The 19,202-nt window shown below is 44.1% G+C and overlaps 1 protein-coding gene across 8 annotated transcripts in view; it reads left to right on the top strand.

The window, feature by feature from the left end:
* Positions 1-19,202, top strand: part of LOC116940164 (glutamate receptor ionotropic, delta-2-like) — a 219,091-nt gene that overhangs the window by 169,794 nt on the left and 30,095 nt on the right. For all 8 annotated transcript variants that reach the window (XR_012941244.1, XM_032949509.2, XM_032949512.2 and 5 more), the window contains 3 exons: positions 4,420-4,617; positions 8,457-8,760; positions 15,161-15,299. Coding sequence is in view for 7 of the 8 variants with exons in the window: in XM_032949509.2 (XP_032805400.1) it covers positions 4,420-4,617; positions 8,457-8,760; positions 15,161-15,299 (641 nt within the window). In the remaining variant the exon portion in view is untranslated. The remainder of the gene's footprint in view (positions 1-4,419; positions 4,618-8,456; positions 8,761-15,160; positions 15,300-19,202) is intronic.

Below are 19,202 nucleotides of genomic sequence, written 5' to 3'. Positions count from 1 at the left end.
GCTGGCTTGCCTACGATCCATCCTGGGTTTAACCAGGCTGGATTGTGTGAGGAGCTCACAAATCCTTGAAAGATCTGAACAAAGTCCCATCGGTGAGCTCCTCCGGCAGGCAAGGCTGCGTTGGCTTAGCCATGTAGCCCGCATGCCCAGCATGCCTAAACAGTTTTTGTTTGGCCGGATCGACGGGGCTAGACGGGCGTGGCACGGGCTAGAGAAGAGATGGAGTTATGTGGTACAGGAGGACGTGGAGCTGAGTGGACTTGCCGATGACTGGTACCAGCGGTGTCAAGATCGGCCTCTGTGGAGGAGGCTCGTGAAGGACGCAACTGGGCAGTTGGAGGCAGTCGCCCTCCAATAACAACGGAGGGTGGAGGAATGACGCTCACAACAACGAGAGAAGCGCTGGGTGCTAAAGCACAGCAGGTTGGCACAGGTCGTGCAGCAGCCAGTCGTCTCAGTCAGTCGACCTGTGGCATCTGGGTCTGCCCCGTGACCTGCCAGCGGGCGTTGGACACTTCACGTGGCCTCAAGGTGCACATGGCCTGGCACATGCGTCGTGGTGATGTCACCGCCACTTAGTGGCGAATGGCGGTTGTTGTTGCAAACAGTTTGGCCAAAATGTCAATGAAAATGTGCCCTATGGAACAAAATACATTCGCAAGTTATTTAAACATTGTTTTTTTTTTTTTATCAAGGTCTGCTGTGACTATCAACAAATTAGTATGACTATGTACGCTTGTTTAACCAAGGAAGCCTTGCTGAGTTTTTACTCTTCTTGGGAGGGTCCCGCTAAGTTTTTCACAGTAGGGGGCGACAGTTGCTTTGTTTCCCAATGATGTAATTGAGTAATTTAGGACATTTTGCAATTTCGGCCGTAGAGTAGGCACACGTGGCCTTCTCATATTTATCACATAGCGTTGCGAGAATCTTGAACTGCGGTTCGTGTTTATTCTTCTGCCCTTACCCTCGCGCCTCCGATGAACACCGTTGGCTAAGTACGGTGCGGAAAAAGTTGAACACACACTGTACGTGTGCACGTGCAATGTCTACTGTGACGCTGATGGCGCGTAGTATTTATGCTGGATGCTCGGCGGAATATTAACCACGTCAGCCGTAGGCTGGAACCGCGAACGTCTAACAACATGGGCCATGTCGCCGGCCAGCAAGCAACCTGGGAGCCAATGCACCTTTTTTTTTAAATGTCTTGCTGCTTCTGTGCGTGTGGCTCGGGGATATAAACGTGCCCCTAAAACTCCTCGCCATGCCACTGGTGGACGCACAGGTGTGTAGCTGTCGGCACAGAGCTGTAAATCAAGCAGAGTATGCCGTAAACACACATTCATAAGGCAGGACTTGCCCTCAGAGTTGCTGCTGGCAGAGTAATTTCTGCTCAATAAATATTCATGAAGGTCTGATGTCTGCCTTGAGACCCCTTTTTTGTTGTTGCCAACTATGGCAGATCCGCGCGTCCAATTGAGTCGCGACTCTTGAGCGAACGGCATTAGGTGGGGAGAAATAGAGAGCGAGTGAGCGGGCTATGGGCTGTGAGCAAATGTATTTTTGGACAAGTTTTAAAGATTCTTTAAAAAAATATTTTTGTTAATTGTTATCGTTAAATGTATTATTCTTGCACCTACTGGCCTGTATTGAATTTATCTCAAATTCATCATTTATACAAATCTTTATTTGAGCGAACAGCATTTTCCATGTGCTTAAAATAAGCCTTATTTTATAATTGTGTAGTGAGTTCAACTGAGTCGCAGACGTAGACTTGGAGGCAACACATTTATTCAACTCCAACACACGGGGTAACTTTCTCCTTAACAGAATAACAACCTATGGTGGTGACCACCAGGCTAACTACATACAACATAACTGCTACTACGGACCGGGACCAACAGCTTGGGTCCAGGTCCACGTGTTGGAGACCCGTTGAACAGAGAACATAGACAAAGTAAATTTTCTTGTTGTGGTTTTCACACCTGATGATGATTGCTTGTGTTGCAGTCGAAACGTCGTGAGAATTTTATTGTTTTATATTTGTATTATTTTATTGTTTCCCTTCTACGTGACTTTATCGAAAGAACCAAGAATATATAGTGCACATTGCTAGTGGCGGATGTCCCGAGTTCGATTCCCGCTCACGGCCAACAGCAGTGATGATTATCTGAACCGGTCCTGGGCCACCCCTAGGCCAACTCAGCCTCAAATGAGTACCTAGTGCAATGTCTAAACATTTCCTAGAGGGAGACAAAGGCGGCCGGGTGTGGTGCTGGCCACCCACCCCCTCGTGTGCCATTCTGGCCTTCATAGGTGTTGACAGCACTTGCCTCAACAGTTTGTTGAAGGCTATAGGGGAATCTTTGTCTTTGTAAAGTGGTGGCACTGTGGTTAGCGCACTTTGCTACACAACTTGGCGACCAGAGTTCGATTCCTGCTCGCGGCCGATGTCAGTGACGTATATCTGAACTGGTCCTGAGCATTCTCTGGATTGACTGAATTGAGTACCTGGTGTTGTGTGTGTCGCGTCGTCTGTGCGTGCTGGTGGCGTGCATCGCACATTTCGGTTCTTGATTGATTGTATTTTACGGTGACTTTCAGACCGCAGTCCATTCGCTGGCACTGCCTATTAGTACCTATCACACGACGGTCAATAGTATAGTTTATAGCATTTGTATGATAATAAATAGTATAACAGTGTAATGTTTAACATAATTCATAAGGCAATATATAGTGCCGTAATTGTATAGTGAATATACAGCAGTGTGGTATACAGTACGGTGAATACAATAATACATTGTGTAATACTACAAGTCTAATATTTTATAGTCTAAAGTATAGGGTAGTGTATAGTAACGCATTGTATAATTCAAGGGTGGGATTTGTCTATGGATACGATATTATACAATGCAGTTTAGATTGGAAGGTATAATATTGTAATGTATAGTAGTCTAGTTTATAGAATAGTTATAACGCAACACAGGACAGAGCAACGCACCTTGGCTGCTTCCTCCTCTTCCCCCCCCCTCCCCCCTCCTCGGTTCCGGACATGGATGGACTCGTCCGTCTGAACACAAGCTCGTCGTTCTCCGTGGTGTTAATCCCTCATACTAACACCATGCTAATCCCCCAGTTACATGCTAATTTACTGTTGATATGTAAACTGCTGCTAATCCCTCACACCAACATTATGCTAGTCCCCCAGTTACATGCTAATTTATATGTAAACTCCTCTCCCCCCTCCCCTCGTCCGTCTGAACATAGCTCGTCGCTGTCCGTGGTGCTAATCCCTCACACCAACATCATGCTAATCCCCCAGTTACATGCTAATTTATGTTAACTCCTTTGTCAAGGCGCTCTGTTCCTCTCACACAGCTTAAAAGACGCTGTCCATGCTTGGCAGTGTTCACTCAAGCGCTGTCTTCCGGACAGTCCTGTTTCTTCACCTGAGGAAGGCTACTTGTGTTGTGGCCGAAACGTCGTGAGAATTTTATTCTGTTATTATTTTTTATCATTTTATTCCCATTCTACGTGACTTTACCGAAAGAACCCAGGAGATGAATCCCTGCAGTCACGAAAGCTTTAAATCGTGCTTTCGTGAGTTTATAAATTTTTATGATTTACATTTTATATGTTTTTCTCCAGAGTAATTTCAACCTTGGCACATTCAAATCAACTTGTGCGTTTTGAGGAAAGAAAGCATATGCAGTATACCAGGAATACATTTCAAAAGCAATTATATGTGGATATTTATACTTACATCAAATGAGGATTGCTTTCTGGGTAAAAATTTGCCCATCTGCTCCTCCACAGTTAAAATCTGTATTGCAGGCACTTAACACTCATGTGGGTGTCACACTTTTCTTCCTTAATAGGCTTGAAAGGGACAATATTTAGAGCATTGTGTATATCATTAGGTATGCCGTGTGAAAACTCGTACAGAGGGATTATGTTAAAAGCAGCTTAAATGCTCATTAGATTTCCTCATCTTTATAGAGCAACACAGCTTGCCACCCTCTCGGCATTTGATATTCGCGAGATTGTAGCCGGCATAAGTGGCAGTGGCATAAAATATCCTCGTGAATTGCAAAGCTTAACATGAAATTACCCATGTGGTAAATCACAAAGGCAGCAGCAAATCTTTGGCATGAAAATGTAAAGAAGTAGTGCGGGCTTTGCGCTCTGAATGGGAAGTGTATGCATGAGGAATTTTGCGAGTTTTATTAAAATTGCTCAGTAGGAAGGCACCGTGGAATACTACTTGCGACTATGAATACAGCTTTCTCGCGACGCTCCCCCACCCTACCCTCCCACTTTCCCATCCAAAGGCCCTCTCTTTGCTGTGCATAAAATCTGATCATATTAACATTTATTGCTATTACAAGTGCATTGCCGTAATGCGTTTTTTTTTTGTTGCAGGAGGAGCCCTTTGTGATGCTCGCTGAGAACGTGCTCGGCAAGCCCAAGAAGTTCCAAGGATTCTCCGTGGACGTGATGGATGCCCTCTCCAAGTCGCTTGGCTTCTCCTACGAGATCTTCATGCCAGCCGACCTCAGCTACGGCCTACCCCAGGCTGACGGCACGTGGAGCGGCATGATTGGAGAGCTCCTCAACAAGGTGCGAAAGTTGGTGATAAGCGTGTGTAATTCCAGTCATTTCGTCATAATTTCAACTTGCAATGTGCCGCACACTCTCAAAGAGAACGACTCAGAGGGGCGAAGAATTACAGACAAGCAGAAAAGGCAGCCAGTGGGTGAGCCCATGCCAAATTCACCCCAAAGCTCTGTGGTTCTCTATATATTAAGGTCAATTAATGGGTCTTTTCGTGTGGGAGCAGAACAAAGCACCGAGAATAAAAACATGCATGAAAAAAAACGTTTTTGATGTGTTTTTGGGTTTTACTGGACGTCATTTAGTATGATGTCCGACGCTTCGCTCACTGCACATGCTCGGAGCGACTTCAGGAAATGTACAATTAAACAAAAAGAAACAGTTGCTTAACAAACTCCCAGCACATGGAGCGATACGTTAGACATTATGCCGGACAACACGCGATACAACTCGAGCTACGGCATAACTGTGAAAACCTACATAGTAAGAGATATTACGGTTTTTGAGTCACAAATAAACCTTCATGTACAAATACATATTCCGTGCACACACACACACACAGGTATAAAGCTCGATATGAGTGTCACAAACCATAAGGGCCTGTGTGTATGTGTATAGTTTCATTGGCCAGCTCAAGCTGCTCTCTATTTTTCTTTAAAAATGAACGGTGCTGGATGGGCCACTCTGTAGTATGGCCGAGGTCATGTCCTCAAAAAAACGTCCTTATTATGTGACGGTCCTTTCAGCCACGGGTTACATTTCGTACAGCATTGTTCGAAATAATGAGGCAAATACAGATAAACCGATAACCCACAAATCAATGTGTGCAGAGAGGAAACTAAACCCAGACAGAAAGAGAATCTAACTTGTTATATCTTCCTTAGACTCGACAGGATTATGTCAATAGTGTAGCTGAAGCTTGTGGAGAGAGTTTCCCCTAATTTCCTATTGAGTAGTATGATCTACAAAAGTGATAACATTATAATGACTTTTTCGCTTTAAGTGGAGATATCCTTCTGAGGCAAAGTTGTAGCAGGAATTGGCCTATGGGGTATTTGCACATCTGCAGTTTGTTGATAAGCAGTGCAACTTTAGGGCTTTGAAAGTGGATATGTTTTAAACTGTCTCAAGGTGAACATTTTAATTATGAAACATTTGGTGTAGTCCCATCTAAATGTAGCTGTGGTATAATATTAAAAAACATGATGATAATGTCCTGCTACACCAACGTGTTTGTTTTAGCTGTGGTGGCTTGGGGTAAGCCTTCATCAGGCAGTGCATTGACAATGGCTGATGAGGGCGATGATACATTTATTTCAACACGGTAGAATGTAAAATGCAGTATGTATGGCTTGTATTTGATAAATGTGAGATTCATATGCAATTTGGAATATCCTGCTGACTGAAACATGTTTTTAATTACCATTCATTTGATGTTAAAGTGCTTTAATGAAATCAGGTAAATTTGTGTAAAATGAACTTCAAATGAATGACAAAAACAACTCTTAACATATGAATGGTTTTAAATTTACCACTCTAAATATATATACAACTTTCCGTATAAAGGCAGCATATATTTTAATCTTCTAAGTGCCATATGTAGAGCTTGAGACACATTTCCACATCGGTATGTTTAATACAACTTGGGTTTACAAAGAGTCTTAATGTAGTTACTTTTCAAAGCCCTGCACAATTCGCACGAGGTGCACATCATGAGCAGGTGAAGAGGAGAGGTTTTTTTTAAAGCCTATAATGATTCACACCTCCAATTCAACGAATTGTCACAATTCAGTTTCGATTTCATTCAAGAATAATATATATTTTTTTACATTGTTACGAATTAAGTACCACCAGTGGCTGCGAGGTTTAAATTTACCAATTGCATAACAATTGGATACGGATTTATTGTAATATCTGAATCGTTGCGTTGTTGCGAGATTCCATTTATTTATTTATTTCGGATGCCAAAGGAAAGTCGATCACTGCATGACAAAGAAGGACATTAAATTTCAAATTGCAGCTTTCTCAGTGGCTCCATGAGTGGCTCGCAATCGGAAGGTTGCGGCTTAAGCTCATGATTGGGGTGCTGACTTAGCCTATCATCCCTCCGGGGTAAATTAAATGACTACCACTTTGTGGGGAAGTCAACAGAGGTTGCCCTATAGAGAGACTCACCCAAAGGGATGTGGAATTTCCACCACCAGTGGCTCAGGGCTTTAAACAGGAGATGAACACCAATGCCTCAATGCTCATTGGAGCAGGACATGATTGACTTATTTTACTTTGACATATTGGAGGGACAGCGTTAGTAGTCATTGGCAGATGACGGAAAGTCGTAAGCATGGACTTAACTTAAACAGGGCCAGTGTGGATGGCCAGGGAATTGGGATTCCAGAAAACGTGGATAGCAGCAAAGATTTAGGAGACTCCTATTGAGTGGAGGTTGACTGCGGGGGGGGGGGGCAGTTTGCAGTGGAGAGCATGCGAAGGGGGAGTAGATAGACACAAGATGTAGGAGATAACATCGGGGTGATGTGTGAGTGCGATTTCTTTGTGCGTGTGTATATAACAAAAACATTCTACCTGACACAGCTGGGGGGGTGGGGGGTTGTAGCATGTGTTTCAAAGCATGTGCTGTCTCGGGAGGTAGGGTCATGTATAAACATGTATAAACACGTGTCAGCCCGATATACCCTGCCTCCCGTGGTACAGCCATTTTGTCACTTGCTTCAGTGAACTGCAACCTGCCTAGTTTGCTGACTCACTTCCATAACTCATATTTTTTTTGCTCATTCTGAATATCAAAATGTTTAGAAACGTAGGCTTACTTATAACTGCATGAGGGGCTTTTTGTAAATTAAAAGGGTTTTTTTTATTTTCTAAAGGAGACCCGGTAAAATCATATTTTGTGCAGAGGTCAGAGGTTATATCATATGAAAAAAGTAAAATATTGCAAAAGAGCTTGCAAGATTTATACCACGTGAAGTTTCCCATCTTCTTACGTACGGCCACATGAATATCAACTTTTAAGTATCTGTCCAGTTTAGTTAGCAAGTAGGTGGCTTCACTCGGTGAGTGGCAAATTGCTTCATTGCCTCTGGAGTTTACAGTGGTTCACTGTGTGGTCAATGACCTGGTCAGTGTTTCTGCAATCAAATGTCGAAATTCGTTTGAAATTTGTCTTTGAAGGTAGTGGGTGCATGTGCCGTGAGATGTGCAGATTTGATGAGATGTGGACTATTTCTTTCGAGGTGGATTAAAGACGTTTTTCATAATCAACCAAGACAATAATTCTCCGATGTTTTCAGATTGTTCCGTATCTTCTTCAGCACGGTGTCTGACGTTTCACTCCATGTGCTGGGTACTTCCTCAAAAGCTGACTTCAGATCCCGGACCATGTAATTAAGCGTTTAGCATGGAGAGAAACATGGGACATCATGCCGAACAAAGCATGGTCTAATCCGAAATGCATCTACGAACAATACAGCAACAATATCAACAGCCACCATTCATAATGTAGTGACGGTGATATCACCACAGCACTTGTGGCAGACTAGGTGCACTTTGAGGCAACTATGAAGTGTCAAAGGCTTGCTGACAGGAGGCCACAGGACAGACCCAGAGTGTTATGGGATAACTGACTGAGATGATTGACAGATGCACCATACAGCACAACCAATAAAACATACGCCGTGGTATAGCCAAAACAACAAGCCAAAAAAAAACGTACGTGCCTTTCATTATTATCCACCAATATGTCCACGCGTTTGACCACATCCAACTTCTCGGCATGCTTGCCACCCTGCGCCGCCACCATTGCGGGGTTTGGCCGGTGACGCGCGCAGAGGGCGGACGTGGCGATCTCGGCGCTCACCATCACTCCGGAGCGCGAGAGCGTCGTGGACTTCACCAAGCGCTACATGGACTACTCGGTGGGGGTGGCGGCGAGGCGCCCGGCCGACTCGGCGGGGCTCTTCGCGCTGCTCAGCCCACTGGAGCCGGCCACGTGGGCGTGCCTGGGCCTAGCCGTGGGGCTCGTGGGCCTCCTCGTCTACCTGTTGAACCGCGTGACCCCGCGCCGCGAACCGCGCCACAGCCCCTCGCTCCCCGCCTCGCTCTGGCTCGTCTACGGCTCCTTCATGCAGCAGGGTGAGGAGCGCGCACGTCTCCCCTGGTGGCGGTGGGTGGTGTGGGCGGTGTCGGGGGTTCACGGCCGTCGACTTTGGCAAATGAAATGCCAAAGTGGCCATCACGGTTGCTGAGCACAGGCCTCGTGGCCCAAATTGTCAAAGAAGCAAGCAACAGCAGCACTATAGAAGGTGTAATAGATCTTGGCTTAAAACTTTCATGACTACAGGAATTCACACTCTTTGGGTCTTTCGGTGAAGTCACGTAGATGGAAAAATAATGAAAAATCACGACGTTTCGATCGCAACACGAGCAATCGTCTTCAGGTGAACAAATAGAGCAGGCGAACTGCTGAGGCAGGAGAAATATACCGAGAGAACTACTGCAGCAAGAGGTTATAGAGGTTTGAGATGGGTACAACCCAAGGGTAAGTGGGCGGGGCTAGAGATGGAATTTACAAGTAATATACCTCGGTCATTGCATTGCTAGAGATTAGCATGTCAATGTGTTAATGTAACCCCACGACTACGGTGATGAAGAAGCCATTTTATTGCTAGAGATTAGAGATTTGCTTGTCAATGTGAGACGGCTCCCACAGCAGCGGCTGTATTAATGAGAGAGACATTCAGCCTATTAAACAACTAGCGTCACCACCACATCGAGGAAAAGGGAAGCAGCGGCTATGTTAGTGAGACATTTAGCCTATTAATTTAAAGGCATATAAAAAGGCAATGTAACTCAGAGAGTCGGAAATAACTGTTAACATCGGCAGGTAGGATGGAAGCATCACAGCCAGGTATGACTTTACCTCGTTAATAACATCCTTCCAATGATTGTTCAGTTTGTACCCATCTTCTCGGTTGAAATTGTGTCTGTGTTTATATATTTGGATGGCTTCATGAACTAATCTTTGTTGATAGCCAGTGGGTTTGCATAGTACCTTCATCTTGGAGAAATCAATTTCATGTGTGCCCACAGCGTTAAAACAATGATCAGCCACAGCAGATGTATTAGTCCTACCGTGTGTCAGATCTGCCTTGTGTTCACGAACACGGTCGCTTGGTTTCTCCACTGTAACTACTGCTGCAGGCACAACTTAGTCTGTAGACACCGGGGTATTGCATGTCAGAGATCACATCCTTCACAGAAATGGCGAAGCCAGGATTTTCAGGTAGAGGTGGCAACCCCTCCAGCAATGAAAAATGATAGGAGTTGTTAGTAACTAAGGACTTGTCCCTTCCTTTTTATTCGATGCGTATGCGGTGATGGCGTAGCCATCGATCGAGGGTCGAATTTGAACCGTGTGTGATCAGCACCGCACTCGCTGAAGGTGAATGCCTTCAGGGAAGTCGTGTACTGTATACGCAACTGCGCACAATTCTGTGAGTCACTTATAACCGCTTTGCCGTTACTCATTGGCAATTATGGACTCAGACTATTGTCCTATCATTCATAGAGTCCCTGACACGTAATAATATGCTACACAGTGGCAGTGGGGGTCGCAAAATGCCGATTTATTACAAATAAACTCCAATGATCCGATCGAAATTAGGGATTTCGATCGGATCATTGGGGGGGCACATGCCACCCCCCCCTCCCCCCCCCCCCCCCCCCGCAATGGCTCCGCCAGTGCTTCACAGATGGGATCAGATTACGAATTTTATGTACTGTGTTGAATCGAACGTGGATCTTGTGTTTGTTCATTATTTTGGAATTATTTTTGGTGACCCCTGCTATATATGGCAAGGTGATGGTTTTGATTGGGTCCTCAGGTGGTTCTCTCCCAACGGTTGGGGTGACAGCTTTACGGATTGTGCAATCCGAATATCCATTCATCTTGAGAGCTTGGTGTACGTGCTGCAGTTCACTGGTTAGGTGGTGATGGTCGGAAATGCAACCAGCCCTGTGGTGGAGAGTTTTGATGAGTGAATTATTCTGGGCTGGATGGTGGTGGGAGTCAGCTTTTAGATAGGCATCCGTGTGGGTGGCTTTCCTGTAGACAGAGTGTCCCAGACACAATTTCAGACACAGACACAATTTCAACCGAGAAGATGGGTACAAACTGAGCAATCATTGGAAGGATGTTATTAACCAGGTTAAGTCATAACTGGCTGTGGTGCTTCCATCCTACCTGCCGATGTTAATAGTTATTTCCGACTCTTTGAGTTACATTACCTTGTTAAATGTCTTTACATTAACAGGCTAAATGTCTCACTAACATAGCTGCTGCTCCCTTTTCCTCGATGCGGCAGTGGCGCTCACCGTTTAATAGGCTGAATGTCTCTCTCATTAACACAGCCGCTGCTGTGGGAGCCGTCTCACATTGACATGCTAATCTCTCATCTCGAGCAATACAATGGCTTCTTCAGCACCGTAACCATGGGGTTACATTAACACATTGACATGCTAATCTCTAGCAATACAATGGCCGAGGTATACCTAGCTCTGCGATCTTACATTTACTTGCAAATTCCATCTCTAGCCCCGCCCACTTACCCTTGGGTTGTACCCATCTCAAACCTCTATAACCTCTTGCTGCAGTAGTTCTCTCGGTATATTTCTCCTGCCTCAGCAGTTCGCCTGCTGTATTTGTGTTTTATTTTTCTATCTACATGACTTTCCCGAAAGACCTAAAGAGTAAGATGTAGTAGGTCGGAGTTGATACGTCTGTTAAGTTGAGCAAGGTCGTAGATAGTGGGAGGGAATTCCAAAGTGGAGCTATGCAAAGGACAGAGCGGAAATAGAAGTCATGTGACCTGCAGTGTGGTGTGCATATCATGAATTTATACGCAGGCAGCGCGAGTTAAGAGTGTTAATGTTTTCTGATATATATTATTGCGTTAGGATGGATAGTTGATTTGGTCTTTTATATACAGGAATTCGCCACTATACGTCAGGGATGTATTCCTGGAAAATGTTACTTAACTCGAAATTACGTAGAGTCAACTCTTAATTTTCCATAGCATAATGTAAACATCAGGGGTTGCGTTCCTAGCTGACAATTCTGGAAATAAATGCGTAACTAAATGTCATGAAGTGTACAAAAATGCATAGACGATTATAAGGTGATATGAATTTAACTCATAATAATACAAATAAGAATGTACTCACGGTTGGAGAGCTTGCTGATCGAGGCCTCTTGGTGTGGAGTTATGCAGACGAAGGGGCAGGTTCAGCTCTCTCTTTAGCTGGCGATGAAGCTGGAGTCACGGGAATGTTCACCAGAGGAAGCTGCCTCTCTTCTTGGCTCTCCCCTGGAACCCCCTGGCTATGATTGCAGAGCGTTAAAAAAAAATGTGTCCAAAGACAGCTGGACAGGAATTGTCTTCATCTGCTGGTACAGCTCCTTGTAGCAGTGAATGCCACTGGTTAATATTCGTGGTGGTGGTGGTGATGGAGGTATCGTTTCACCGGCCTCATCCTCAGCTTATTGTTTTTTCCACCTGCATCAGATCCTCATTTGACTTTACCAAAAGAACCAAAGAGTGTTGCAATCGAAACGTCGTATTTTATTATTATGTTATTTAATTTCTTTCTACTTGACTTTACCGAAAGAACCAAAGAGTAATACATGATATCCAAGCGTGTACTCAACAAAAACTCCAATATCCTGCCCCTTTTTAACATACCGTGTACATATTCTTGGTTCTTTCGGTAAAGTCACGCAGAAGGGACACAATAAAATAATATTTTTTTTTGTTTCCCTTCTACGTGACTTTACCGAAAAAACCAAGAATATGAATCCCTGCAGTCACGAAAGCTTTAAATCAAAATTTATACTGTGTACATATTAAAACAAATAAAAGCAAATGTAACAGAAAATGAAATCACTAAAGTTTTATTTTCTTCAAAAAGAATCCTCAACGTGCCATATTTTTATGGCTGCATCCTCCAGTTGAAGGAGCTTATGAATGTTTTAAAAGGGATTGCAGTGAATTTGCTACTTTTGAAATCACAAATGCAATTCACTGAAACAGCAACGTTCACTGGAGACTATGGAGGGGGCTTAAGGGATTTGCTCTTTTTTCATATTAAAGTAAAATAGCGCGCACGTACCCCAGTCTCCCAGCAAGGTTGAAACGAATTACTTTGTTTTGTGTTGGAAGGAAAAAAAATATCTCACGTGCATCACTCGCCTTCCAAAGTCGAAAGCTTCGTTCTCACATCCAAACACTTTATCAAGGATTATGCCATAAAATCACCCATCAGTAACTTGTGACCTATACCTACAGAAGGGCCCCTTTGTGCTGTTTTCAGGGAAACTCCCTCCTCATCCGTAATTCTGTGATTCTCTGCGCCAGATCTGCTGCAGCAAAACCGCATTACGTTTTCATTTGGGTTCCACGAAATATTGTTTTTTTTTCCCTTTGGCAGTATATCCAAGATGACTCATCTGCCCAAAAGTAACACGCACACAGGAGCGATGCTCTCTACCTTTTCTGCTCCATGCTTTTGGAGAGACATTTCGATAGTGCCAGACTTACATGTTTTGTTATATATGCGTGTATAAAAGCCGCTATGGGGTAATATTAAGCAGTTTTTTGTTATGTATTTATGGACTCATGTGCTTACACAGTATAATATATTCATGGGCATCCTGTGGTTTATGTCAATCCTTTCATTAAAATTATCTAATTCTAGCTCGACTATACCCACAGCTATGAGTATTATGTAGAGGCGTCGGATTATTTTTCCTCAGAAATATCCAAACATTTACTTATTTATCTTGAATTCCAGCTAAATGGGCTACTTTTTTTACCATACACGTACAATATTACTCGTAATAAACACGATGTTTATAATTTGACAAGGGACCACAGGAAGATGTGATAGGCCATTAAATGTGACAATGAAAGTATGTGTTCTGTAACCACCAGTTGCGTCCAGTATTTAAATCACAACTATTTGTGTTTTCCAGCAGTTTCTATTTGTATTGAGTCCGTGTAGTACATGGAGGGGCCAAATTAGGAATTGTATGTACATGATCCCCTGAACCAGATGGAACTACTGCAACAGGCAACGACTGGAGGAGGCCTTCATCCAGCAGTAGCTCGATCATGGCTCATGCTGATGATAATTATTTGTACCAGTTTATATATGTGTAATTAGAAACCAGTTGCGACATTTCAAACGTCGAAGTGATGTGACAGAAAACATAGAGCTTACCTGCCAGGGTTGCACGTTGGCTATTACATAGCTAACGATTGGAAAACTCAGAAGATCGATTTATTTGAGATAAATACGTGAATGTGTACTTTGTTTACGACTGAACCAGTTTGTGGTTGCAACATTATACGGCGTGTAGAGAGGGGCCACATCACCTCAGTGCCAAACCTCGACTGCCATTGCAAAACGTTGATGTTTTTATTTATTTATGAAACTAATTTGTAATTTAGGGCTCAAATGGCACATATCGTGCTGAATAGGTATTTAATTTATTAATGTGTCTTAGAGAGAGAGGAAAAAGTCTGATGGATGCATAATGTAATAAAGCGAGGTGGAAATAATGCATCAGGTAAAAAGGGGTGACTACAAGACCAATATGTCACAAGGTAGAACACCCGTCGATAAACATTCGCTTTTGTGTGAAGTTTTCTCAGAAATTAATGTAATGGAAGATTGTACTTTTAATTATTGTCAGCATGATTGCTTTCGTTATTGTTATATATGATTTCTAAAAAGTCCACTCTGGCGACCTTGAAAACACCTCGCGCTAATGCATTGTCATTACAATGAGCCATACTTATTTGTAATTAAACTTTGTAGAAATTACATTACGTTAGGTGTTTATGTTTTATGTGCTTTTATTTATTTCCAGCATGCAATTACAATAATGATAATCATGTGTACAATGTGAATGTTGCGTATATTATTCTGCCATTGTGCTGTATAGCTCTCCGATGTGTTTTTGGGTTGTGCCTTTTGCTGTTTGACATGATGTTCAACGCTATATAATCGAGGATGAAAATGGAGCTGCTCAATCAGTTCCTAAAAAAAGCTTCCAGCACGTGGACATCATTCTGGAGAGCACATGACACATTTGAAGACACTAACTAAACTAAGCAATTTTTTTCCCCAGGTAAGGCCCACTGAGCTATAGAGCTCCTTTTCAAAAGCAACCTGGCCACAAACGATATCATTTGGAAATGTATAGCAGCCAAATAACCTCAAAACGCATGTTTCTAAATGCGGAGGGAAAAACCCGGACGACCCGGAGGAAAAAAAATTCCACGCGAAACATACGCACTCCAAAACATACGGGCATCAGGGTCGGGTTCGAACCCACGGCCTCCTGCATACCGGGCGAAGATAGTTAACATCTCCTAGCCACCGTGGCGGCCCCCACACCGCGGCGCTGCACTGCGTGGGTCTGTTGCGTTGGTCTCCCACATCCGTGCGCTTCGTGTTCTCGGCATTGCAGGTCCAGAGCTATCGAGCAGCTCCTTGTCTGCCCGCCTGGTAATGGGCGTCTGGTGGCTCTTTGCGTTCATCGTCGTGTCCTCCTACACAGCAAGCCTCACCGCGCTGCTCACCATCAACCGCATGGACCCTCCCATCAGGCAAGGAGATTGCTGTGTAGGGCCCCACACACAGATGTGCACGGCTCGGAGGGTGGGTGTCCGGTCACCACGTGCAGCCAGTGGGGACGTAATGTGAAAATTGGCCCCCCCGTGCAGTTCGCGTTTTGATAACAGGTGAAGTGCTTTGTTGGCTTTATCCTGGAAGGAGCTTTATCGATGTAACGCCGTTGTTGTCGTAAGGGGGGACTTTATGGGTACCTATGCCGTCCAGCATGATTGAACATGATATTCAAATGACTTGAGTTAGAAAGGAAATATGTATTTACATGCATCGTTAAACAAATCATAATTATCAGCAGTGAACACAATGGGCTGCACAAGAGATGGTGATGCTTTTGGAAAGCCTGAATCAAGCAGTGGATTGATCATAGCTGCTGATGATGATGATGACAACATTATTGCACCACCACTATTACAACAACAACAACAATAATATTGTAATTGTTTATCTACCTGTGTGCAAGCCCGCCTGCTTTCGCCAGTATCTCAGGGCCAGCGTCCTTCCCTTTGGCGACAGCATATGAGGAATTTGTCTATGGTGCACATGCTGAAAATAAACTGCTGCTCCACTTGGAAAATGGCCTCAAGGCCTTTTGAATTGTCAAACTACATCCTCCAACCGTAACTACTTTGCTGTTGATCAAAAGAAGCAAAATGTCCTGTTAGCGACTGATAGCCGTAACCACATGAGGCCGCCAATTGTTCTACCACCAAGGAAGTAATCCCATCTGCCATGTATGCATTATGCCCCCCATTCCAATCGGTTGTTTCTGTTGGCGTTCGAGTTTATTCCTAACAAGGTGTGACTGTAGGGACCACCTGCTGGGCCGGTTTTAACGGTGAAGGCAACTTGTCATCTCCCGTGTAGTGCCATCACACACCCTTGCGTGGAGAGAGAGTGCACATCGGTAACCAAAGCGGAATGTTAAGGCACGAGGAAAACATTTAGTGGCACGTTGGCACACGCACGGGGATGGGGTGGATTAGCTCCATTGCTGACAGCGTGCCCTCACTCAATTTTGCATGACTAATCCCGCACCTCAATCCCAGGCCTGTAAGATCCGTGCTGTCAGTAAGATCCGTGCTGTCAGCAAAATCCACAGCGGCTCCACATCGTCCATATCGCCCCGTACCCCGCCCTGCCTCGGCCCGCTGTCAAGTTTCAGCGTCCATGCAGGGATTGCATACATGCTACAATGGCGAAATTACCTGGAACTTCCAATGATAATAAATCCAGTGCTTGCAGGCAGGGGCTGCCTTCAGACAGGGAGGTAACTTGTAATGTTTGTAGTAGTTTTTGCCCCCACTGTACACTCTATGTTGTTTTTCTTGACAACTCCTTTTTTTTGGAGGGGGATGCATGTATGTTGAACTTTTTTCGCACCGTACGTAGCCAACCGTGCTAATCGAAGGTGCGGGTGAAGGACAACAAACTAAACAGAAAAAAAAACAGAAAATTAGTTTTCAAGTATTAGTTTTTATAAGTGGAGGCATGTTGTCCTCTTGTTTATTCTGTTTCTTACAGTGAGGGAAAAAAAGTATTTGATCCCCTGCTGATTTTGTACGTTTGCCCACTGACGAAGAAATGATCAGTCTATAATTTTAATGGTAGGTTTATTTTAACAGTGAGAGACAGAATAACAACAACAAAATCCAGAAAAACGCATGTCAAAAATGTTATAAATTGATTTGCATTTTAATGAGGGAAATAAGTATTTGTCCCCTCTGCAAAACATGACTTAGTACTTGGTGGCAAAACCCTTGTTGGCAATCACAGAGGTCAGACGTTTCTTGTAGTTGGCCACCAGGTTTGCACACATCTCAGGAGGGATTTTGTCCCACTCCTCTTTGCAGATCTTCTCCAAGTCATTAAGGTTTCGAGGCTGACATTTGGCAACTCGAACCTTCAGCTCCCTCCACAGATTTTCTATGGGATTAAGGTCTGGAAACTGGCTAGGCCACTCCAGGACCTTAATGTGTTTTGGGTTATTGTCATGCTGGAATACCCATCCACGACCCATTTTCAATGCCCTGGCTGAGGGAAGGAGGTTCTCAGCCAAAATTTGACGGTACATCGCCCTGTCCATCGTCCCTTTGATGCGGTGAAATTGTCCTATCCCCTGAGCAGAAAAACACCCCCAAAGCATAATGTTTCCACCTCCATGTTTGACGGTGGGGATTGTGTTCTTGGGGCCATAGGCAGCATTCCTCCTCCTCCAAACACGGCGAGTTGAGTTGATGCCAAAGAGCTCCATTTTGGTCTCATCTGACCACAACACTTTCACCCAGTTGTCCTCTGAATCATTCAGATGTTCATTGGAAAACTTCAGACGGGCATGCATATGTGCTTTCTTGAGCAGGGGGACCTTGCGGACGCTGCAGGATTTCAGTCCTTCACGGCGTAGTGTTACCAATTGTTATCTTGGTGACTATGGTCCCAGCTGCCTTGAGATCATTGACAAGATCCTCCCGTGTAGTTCTGGGCTGATTCCTCACCGTTCTCATTAACATTGCAACTCCACGAGGTGAGATCTTGCATGGAGCCCCAGGCCGAGGGAGATTGACAGTTCTTTTGTGTTTCTTCCATTTGCGAATAATCGCACCAACTGTTGTCACCTTCTCACCAAGCTGCTTGGCAATGGTCTTGTAGCCCATTCCAGCCTTGTGTAGGTCTACAATCTTGTCCCTGACATCCTTGGAGAGCTCTTTGGTCTTGGCCATGGTGGAGAGTTTGGAATCTGATTGATTGCTTCTGTGGACAGGTGTCTTTTATACAGGTAACAAGCTGAGATTAGGAGCACTCCCTTTAAGAGTGTGCTCCTAATCTCAGCTCGTTACCTGTATAAAAGACACCTGGGAGCCAGAAATCTTTCTGATTGAGAGGGGGTCAAATATTTATTTCCCTCATTAAAATACAAATCAATTTATAACATTTTTGACATGCGTTTTTCTGGATATTTTTTGTTGTTATTCTGTCTCTCACTGTTCAAATAAACCTACCATTAAAATTATAGACTGATCATTTCTTTGTCAGTAGGCAAACGTACAAAATCAGCAGGGGATCAAATACTTTTTTCCCTCACTGTATATTCTCCACAATCGTGATTGTGCGAACAATAGGGGGGCGTTTTAGCTTTCAGTCGGGGGGGGGGGGGCGGTGAGGTGGGGGGAGGGGAGGGGCTGGTTGATAGCTATTGGTGGGGGGGGGGGCTGTCGCTGGTGTGGTGCAACGGTCAGCACACTGGACTCGCAATCCAGGGATCGCCAACCTCCCGGCGAGGCGGTTGAAACAACAGTCCAAAAGTGTCTCAAATCCGCCCCCCCCACACTGCCTCCGTCCACCTAGCAGTGTCAATGGGTTCACTCCAGTGGAGGTACGTACGTGTCGAAGACTATAGACCAAATGCCCTCGAAGGCTTCTTCCTCTGAAAGCCCTTCCGCCAGCAGTGGCGTGATCCAAGACATTGCAAGGCCTTTACGCTTTCTTAGCCTCTATTATTGGTGCTCAAGTTTATCAACCCCCCAAAATGTAATTTTGTTCATTCCTTTCTAAAAAAAAATGTATTCGAGAAATTGAAATGGTCTTCAATTTGTAAAGAACACATAGGTAATACGTCTTGGGTAGTGAATATTATTCAAATCAATCAAATATCTTCTGGGTTCTTCGGGTAAAGTCACGTAGAATGAGAACAAAACAAAATAAGACAATAAATTTGTTTTATTGTTTTATTCTCATTCTACGTGACTTTACCGAAAGAACCAAGAAGATGAATCCTTGCAGTCACGAAAGCTTTAAATCGAAATTCAATCAAATATACCGTATAACCAAAAAATTTTATATTTTGCATCGTTTTAGTCAACAATTTTTTTTAATATTTACAC

This window comes from Petromyzon marinus, chromosome 8, assembly GCF_048934315.1.
Source record: "Petromyzon marinus isolate PM22_M1 ecotype Great Lakes invasive population chromosome 8, UKy_Petmar_22M1.pri1.0, whole genome shotgun sequence".
NCBI lineage: Eukaryota > Metazoa > Chordata > Hyperoartia > Petromyzontiformes > Petromyzontidae > Petromyzon > Petromyzon marinus.
The sequence above is the reverse complement of the archived record's forward strand: the minus strand, read 5'-3'. Positions and strand labels throughout refer to the sequence as shown.